Below are 8,532 nucleotides of genomic sequence, written 5' to 3'. Positions count from 1 at the left end.
ACCAGTGACCCTTTTTACTGCTAGGTGAGAGTGGTAACCACTACACCACTGTGCCGCCCAAAGTGTTAATCATTGGTTTTAATTTTTGTAATGCTATATTTAATATAACATTAAAATATTTACTTAACAAGGCAGTAATGATGTGCACAGTGCCTATAGTAGCCAATCATATTGTATCCTTATTGTATCCCCTTCCCGCCGAGCGTAAGCAGATATGCGGCCTCGGGTAAAAGGGGGTTATACCGGGATGATGCCCACAGCTGCAGGCATCATCCCGGTACTGTTTTTTAGAGAGGGTGATCAGCTTTCCAGGGATAACAACCAATGCAGCTAAAAGCCACTCGGTTGTTATCCCGGAGGGCATCCCCCCCACTCCGGCCACCTTCTGCAGCTCTTATCAGGCCTCCCGTCCCACTGGTAGAGTACCTGTCACCACCTATTTACATGACAAGGGATGTTTACATTCCTTGTGACAGCAATAAAAGTGATCACATTTTTTTTTCTAAAAACACAATGTAAAAAAAAAAATTAAATAAAAAAAAAAAGCAACCCCGTCCCCGCGAGTTCACGCAGCAAAGAAACCGCATACGGAAGCCTGCATTTGTAAACGGTGTTCAAATCACACATGTGAGCTATTGCCGCAATCATCAGAGTGAGAGTAATAATTCTAGCACTAGACCTCCTCTCTAACTCTAACCTGGTTACCGTTATTGTTTTTTAAATGTCGCCTATGGAGATTTTTAGGTACCGTAGTTTGTCGATGTAACGACACCCCGAGAAGGAAAGGGGTTAAAGTCGTTTAGGACATTCCAGACCCGAACACAAAGGCAGCTACCGAACACTCCAATCAGCCAAACAAGAAACCCATACGAATAATTCTCCCCCAAGTATGAGACAAGGCTCTGTGTTGAGGGTCAAGCAGGAAATCAGACAACACCAGTGTAGAATGGCAAAACTAATTTATTATCACACATTGACACAACAGATAAAATAACTCAGAGACTCTTTCCCTCACCCTTGGAAAACAGGGCGGGGTAAACTGTCCAATGATAATAGACACACAGGTCAGGTGTGTTCAACTTCTCATCAGTAAACAGTCTTATCAGCAGGGGGGGCCATTGGAGGAAATCCCCCATTCCCTCCATAGAGATAAACATCCCATAATATTCAAGGCAGACAGACACAATAGAACATTGGAATACAGCCACACCCCAAACGATCACAGAAAAGAGTCCACAACAAAATGAGACAATAAACAATATATACATATATATAAGATTGAGTCAGATTAGTACAGATCAGACTGTATTTCTCATTCATCTCACAAAGAGTATTGTTCCCTTAAAATCCAGGGCCCATAAGAAGAATCAAGAGGCCAGGATTCAGTCCTCTCCAAAAGCCTCTGTCCCAGCTAGGTCTGTCACAGTCGCCATTCCACGAGTGTGCGCAATTTTAAAGTATGACATGTTTGGTATCTATTTACTCGGTGTAACATCATCTTTCATATTGTACAAAAAATTGGGCTAACTTTACTGTTTTATTTTTTTTAATTCATGAAAGTGTCTTTTTTCCCCAAAAAAGTTGAATTTAATGCAAAAATACCGTGTGGCATAAAATATTGCAACAATCGCCATTTAATTCTCTAGATTCTGTGCTAAAAAAAATATACATAATGTTTGGGGGTTGTAAATAACTTGTTAACATCAAATGTCAGAAATAGGCTTTGTCATGAAAGAGTTATAAATCACAGTCAGATCAATGAAATATACATTATCCACTTGCCAACCTCACCATAGCAGCTTTACTGCTACAAGGCAGCCACAACCGTGCAGGATCACGTATATACAGTTGTGCTCATAAGTTTACACACCCTGGCAGAATTTATGATTTCTTGGCCATTTTTCGGAGAATATGAATGATAACACAAAAACATTTCTTTCACTCATGGTTAGTATTTGGCTGAAGCCATTTATTATCAATCAACTGTGTTTATCCTTTTTAGATCATAATCACAACAGAAACTACCCAAATGACCCTGATAAGAAGTTTACATACCCTGGTGATTTTGGCCTAATAACATGCAGACAAATTGACACAAAAGGGTTTGAATGACTATTAAAGGTAACCATCCTCATCTGTGATCTGTTTGCTTGTAATTAGTGTGTGTGTATAAAAGTTCAATGAGTTTCTGGACTCCTGACAGACCCTTGCATCTTTCATCCAGTGCTGCACTGACTTTCTGGATTCTGAGTCACGGGGAAAGCAAAAGAATTGTCAAAGGATCTGCGAAAAAAAGGTAGTTGAACTGTATAAAACAGGAAAGGGATATAAAAAAACATCCAAGGAATTGAGCATGCCAATCAGCAGTGTTCAAACTCTTATCAAGAAGTGGAAAATGAGGGGTTCTGTTGAAACCAAACCACGGTCAGGTGGACCAACTGATAGTTCAGCCACAACTGCCAGGAAAATAGTTTGGGATGCAAAGAAAAGCCCACAAATCACTTCAGGTGAAATACAGGACTCTCTGAAAACATGTGGTGTGTTTCAAGATGTACAATAAGGAGGCGCTTGAAGAAAGATGGGCTCCATGGTCGAGTCGCCAGAAGAAAGCCATTACTACGCAAATGCCACAAAGTATCCCGCTTACAATACGCCAAACTGCACAAGCCTCAAAGCTTCTGGCACAAAGTCACTTGGAGTGATGAGACCAAAATTTAGCTTTTTGGCCACAACCAGAAACATTACATTTGGAGAGGAGTCAACAAGGCCTATGATGAAAGGTCCACCATTCCTACTGTGAAACACGGAGGTGGATCGCTGATGTTTTGGGGATGTGTGAGCTACAAAGGCACAGGAAATGTTGTCAAAATTGATGGCATGATGAATGCAGGATGTTATCAAAAAATACCGGAGGAACATTTGCGTTCATCAGCCAGGAAGCTGCGCATGGGAAGTACTTGGACATTCCAACATGACAATGACCCAAAACACAAGGCCAAGTTGACCTGTCATTGGCTACAGCAGAATAAAGTGAAGGTTCTGGAGTGGCCATCTCAGTCTCCTGACCTCAATATCATTGAGCCCCTCTGGGGAGATCTCAAATGTGCCGTTCATGCAAGACAACCCAAGAATTTACAGGAACTGGAGGCTTTGTGCCAAAAGGAATGGGCAGCTTTACCATCTGAGAAGATAAAGAGCCTCATCCACAAATACCACAAAAGACTTCAAGCTGCCATTGATGTTAAAGGGGACAATACACGGTATTAAGAACTGGGGTATGTAAACTTTTGATCAGGGTCATTTGGGTAGTTTCTGTTGCCATTATGATCTAAAAAGATTAAACACGGCTGATTGATAATAAATGGCTTCAGCCAAACACTAACCATGAGTGAAAGAAAAGTTTTTGTGTTATTCATATTCGTGTACAAGGGCTAACCCTCACCTCCTTAACCGTTCTGCAATAACCGTCCTTCTCTGCCCCAATTTTAGCCATGGACTAACCCCTGGAGAGAATGCTACCCCAGCCCTGACCCCTGGAGGTGCTATTCTGCCTTTGGGGTGTTAGATAGGGTGTCAGAGGTGTGCTACATATATCTAAGGAAGCACAAACTTGAGCATATGTGAGAAAAACATTCAGTAATTAAAAAGACATGAGGTATTTTCTGCCCAACACAATATATTATTTATTTTTTTCTTTTAATTTATTATAATAAATGTGTGTACAGATGGTTGTGTGAGTTGTTGTTTTTTAAATCAAGTTTATTGTAGAAGAACAATATATTTTGTAATTTTAATGAAAATGATGAAGACATTTGAAGGACCCAACTCTGGGGCTTGTGGCTCCCCAGTTGGTATATCTCCTGTACTCTACAGGTCTCGGGTAATACTGGGCTCCTCATAGAACATCCAGTAGCCATCATGGACATGGCAAGTATATAAGTCACGGTAGCAAAATCTCTCATAGACATGAGGACAGTCCTCAGTGAACTCCATCATCTGATTTTTGTAAATCTTCTCCAGTATGTATATAAGCAAGCAACTTATTCTGCATGGAATAAATGAATAAGTGATATGATTTGGTTTATGATGGAGTGCGACTTTCATCCAATGTACAATATATTCTCATATAGATGATTTTGTCTCTATCTAAAGCCCCATACACACGATCGGACTTTGTACAAACTTTCCCGTGGACTTTTGTACAAAGGGCGTGGTCCACAAGTTTGTATTGCATACACACGATCGGACTTATTGACAACAAACACGAACGTGGTGACGTCACAACATACGGACGCCACTTCAAAAGAGGACGTTTAATGACTCCAGCGCCACCTTTGGTCAACTTCTGTATTGTAGTCTGATCGTTTGCATAGGTTCTGAGCATGCGTGTTTGTACCTTGTACAAAAGTCCAATGCTTTTGCGTACACACGGTCGGACTTTGCTTCATCGGACTTCTGTTGTCAAAAAGTTTGTCCGTTCGCAGAGCCAACAAAAGTCCGATGAAAACAGAAAAAGTTTGTCCGATGGAGCGTACACACAGTCGGATGTTGCTCCAAACGGGCTAATTTGCATGTTTGTTGTCAAAAAGTCCGACCGTGTGTACGGCCCTTTAGAGTGTCTTTTGACTGGTTGTATAGGTTGCTGCACTTTACAAATTCTCATTGAAAATTGACATTGCATGAATGAAAGACAAACAGAAAAAGTTTATTTATCAAGTTTATTGTGAAGCAGAAAACTTAAAATGTTTTTAAGCATTTAATAGGAATGATGGAGACGCCTGAATGACCCAATTCTGGGGCTTGTGGCTCCCCAGTCGCTGTATCTCCTGTACTCTCCAGGTCTCAGGTAATACTGACGTCCCTTGTAGTTGGGCTCCTCGTAGAACATCCAGTAGCCGTCTTGGACATGAACAGAGTGGATGTCATTGTAGCGGAATCTCTCATTGACATGAGGACAATCCTCGGTGAACTCCATCATCTGACCTCTGAAGTCTTCTCTCTCATAAATCCTGATGCTGAAGGAACCTTGGTGCTGTTAAAATACACCACAATAACATATAAAGCCATATTAAAAACGCCAACTGGTCACATTACTGCTATCATTTGCAATAAAAATGCACCCAAAGATTTTTTTCAGGTTTGGATAAAGTGTAGAAATATTCAATATTCCCCCACATGTTACAATGAAACATTAATGATTTGGGATCAATAGAACTTTCTTTTAACCCTACACAGTATATTTTTAAACAGTTTATATCCTTTTTTTTTTTTTTTTTTAAAGATAAACAATTAACACATGACAAGGGATCTAAAGAACTATGGGTTAGCTAATGATACAGCACCTGCTTTGAGGCTGCATTTGTCTGATCCCCCCCCCCCCCCCATGTTACTGTGTTTAATTGTGTTGGGTCATGGTAGATAGACAATGGTCTGGAGACCAGATCTGCTTATCATAACCCCTTTATGTGTTTCAACTGTAGTTCTTTGAATATACGAGTGTTGAGTTTCCATTGGTTCTTCCTTGACCCCTACCCCCTCTATGACAAGGCTAAGGGGAGTGTCCCTAACTGTGTTTAAAAGTGTATGTTTGGTACTCAATAAAGAGTTTTTATGCTCTGCATGTTTAACCCTCAACACCTGTGTGGCTTGTCTCGCAATTGAGGGGTTAAGGGCTGGTTATGAAGAGTCTGCAGGCTGCAGGTGGGTTTGGAGGACAGGAGACACAGGTCTGGCGGAGGGTCCCATACGGGGTATCCGAGATCTATCACAGAAGGTTACTTGGCCATGCTTAATACAACTGTGCTCCATCAATTTTTGCAAATTTTTAAAATAAAATTAAAATCCTTGGCTGAGTTGAGGATTTTTGTTTAGCCCTACAGAGCAGGGTGAAAGGAGAGAGGAGAAGAACAACCCCATTGGGGCACTGTATAATGGCAGGACAAGTAAAGATTAAAATAGGTTTTCTTATCTGTAAAATCAAAGATTACCTGTAATTATAGGAGTAGTGGGTATTTCATCTCATAAAAATGACACTGATTACAATAGGACATAATCATCTAACAGCTATAGACAGCTTTGGCCCTTAACCAGAGTGCACAATGTATTATTACCTGGGGGCTCAGACGACAAGACTTAATGGAGTCATTGTAGCCCATCCACTGCTGGAAGTCAGGATAGTCTCCTCTATGGAGGAAGTATTGGTGTCCTCTGTAGTTGGGGAGCTCATACAGGATCCAGTTCCCACTTTCCACACGAATGGAGTTGCAGCGTCTGAAGTATGAGGACAGGTCGGGACATTCAGAGCTACACTCGTAAGAGCGACCCTGGAAGTTCCTGTCCTCATAGAAAGTGATCTGTTGAATAATAAAACAAGATCAGGTCAATTCAGGACCAATAGAATGGTTGAGCTTTAGAATTACATGAAACAGTGTGGGCAATATTTTTAGCCATTCTTAATCAGGGTTTATTGGAATCCTAGGGTTCCTCTAGAGGTTGCTGACGATTCCTTGAACTGTGGCTTATTGACCTCCCATCTGATGGTGGCTTCATAGATCCAGGTCCATCACCACTTGGCAGAGCCGGTAACATTGCACCAATGATTTTTAAAGCTTACAGCCCTTGTACACGCGGTTGGAGATTCCGACGGAATGTGTCCGATCGGACCGTTTTGTTGGATATTCCGACTGTGTGTGGTCTCCATCGGACTGTTTCCAGCGGAGTATCCGACGGACCAACTTTTCCAACTTGCCGGTAAAATTTTCCGACAAAATGCTCCGATCGGACATACTCCGATCATGTGTAGAGAATTCCGATCGGACAAAGTGCCACGCATGCTCAGATCAAATTCCTACACCAAAGTTATTGGCTACTAGCGTGAACGTAGTCCCGTCGTAACGAAATAACGTCATCACGTCGGATTTCCCGACAACTTTGTCCTACCGTGTGTATGCAACAGTTTCGGACAAAATCTGTCGGATAAAATCCGATGGATTTGGTTGTCGGAATGTCCGACCGTGTGTACAAGGGCTAAGAGTGGGATTCTAATCACCACTGTAAGGGGGGGGGAATTCTTCCCACCGACCAGCAATGGCAAGGGCATTTTTCCATATGACCCCCCATTGAACTAATCCTAGCAGGGTTTTCCCTGAGATGTGGACATTTTTTTTAAGGTTTCCTCTGGGGTAAAAGGTTTGAGAAAGACTGTTTTTATGTGAGCCACTATGGCCAAATATATCACAGACTTTCGTCATTGACCTCAATCGCATTGAAGATCTTTGGGATGAATTAGAATACCAATCGTAAGCCAAGCATTCTTGACCTGTATCAGTACCGGACCTTATAAATGATCTTTTGGCTAAATGGGCCCGCATTCCTACAAAAATGCTCCAAAGTATCCTAAAAGTATTCCCAAAAGAGCTGGCAACTGTTTTAGGGTGTGAAGAGGAAGCAATTCCATATTGATGGCCAAAGTTTTTAAATGGCATTTCCAACAATCTCCCATTGGTGTAAGGGTCCAGTATTCACATATGTTTGGCCATATAATATAAATGACAACCTCAGCTGTGCCAGATAATGGACATCTGACAAGCTGCCTAGAAAACAGACCTTAATATTTACAAACCCAAACAATTTTAAGAATAAAAAGAATAAAAGCAGGGTGATGGCGCTACTGACAATCAATATCCACAGACTGAACCATTAGCTAAATATTCATTTGATATTTAAATATTTTTAAATCCCTCTTACCTTTCCCATTTTGCTTGTCTTGTTGGTTTGCTCCTGTTGGTCTGCACTGGTAGATAGCTGGTGGGAAATGACCTTTATATACCCTGCAGCATTGGTCATATGTTCGGGCTTTGCCCAATCAGAATGAATAGCTATCCCATGCTATTGAGAATTGTTCGGTGTCTCTGTGAGACCATTGTTTGTACCTTTCCCCTTGCATCAGCACCCAAATGCTTTACCTAGACTGCCTAACTGAAACAAAACCTTTGCTGCAGCAACAGGTCACTTGAATAGTTTGGACTCTGTGTATATGTGTGTGTTTTATGTAATATGTTATGTGATATAGAGTTTTGGATTCATAGTACCATTTTTTTTTTTTTTTTGCAAATGATGCCAAATTATTTTCCTATAGGATGTTTCTGACTTACAATCCAACCTGGATGCTCTTAGTGGGCAACTACAGTGTGTTGCAAATTAAGTTTAATGTTTATAAATGTAAAGTTAAGTATTTGGGGACTAAAACATGCACGCGTCATACTCTATATTACCAAAAGTATTGGGACACCTGCTTTTACACGCACATGAACTTTAATAGCATCCCAGTCTTAGTCCGTAGGGTTCAACATTGAATTGGCCCACCCTTTGCTGCTATAACAACTTCAACTCTTCTGGGAAGGCCGTCCACAAGGTTTAGGAGTGTGTCTATGGGAATGTTTGACCATTCTTCCAGAAACACATTTGTGAGGTCAGGCACTGATTTTGGAAGAGAAGGCAGTCTCCGCTGTAATTCATCCCAAAGGTGTTCTA

The 8,532-nt window shown here is 41.2% G+C and overlaps 1 protein-coding gene across 1 annotated transcript; it reads right to left on the bottom strand.

Annotated features, from left to right (window-relative positions):
• Nucleotides 1-4,704: 4,704 nt before the first annotated feature.
• Nucleotides 4,705-7,860, bottom strand: LOC143975663 (gamma-crystallin-3-like). The gene is made up of 3 exons (XM_077478157.1): nt 7,747-7,860; nt 6,111-6,353; nt 4,705-5,032 (listed from the first exon to the last, which is right to left on the bottom strand). Exons 1-3 carry the CDS (start codon nt 7,843-7,845, stop codon nt 4,757-4,759), a joined length of 618 nt encoding a protein of 205 aa, XP_077334283.1. The 5' UTR covers nt 7,846-7,860; the 3' UTR covers nt 4,705-4,756.
• Between the last annotated feature and the right edge of the window lie 672 nt (nt 7,861-8,532).

This window comes from Lithobates pipiens, unplaced genomic scaffold (assembly GCF_037356315.1).
Source record: "Lithobates pipiens isolate NorthernLeopardFrog02 unplaced genomic scaffold, aLitPip1_a1.2 Scaffold_13, whole genome shotgun sequence".
NCBI lineage: Eukaryota > Metazoa > Chordata > Amphibia > Anura > Ranidae > Lithobates > Lithobates pipiens.
The sequence above is the reverse complement of the archived record's forward strand: the minus strand, read 5'-3'. Positions and strand labels throughout refer to the sequence as shown.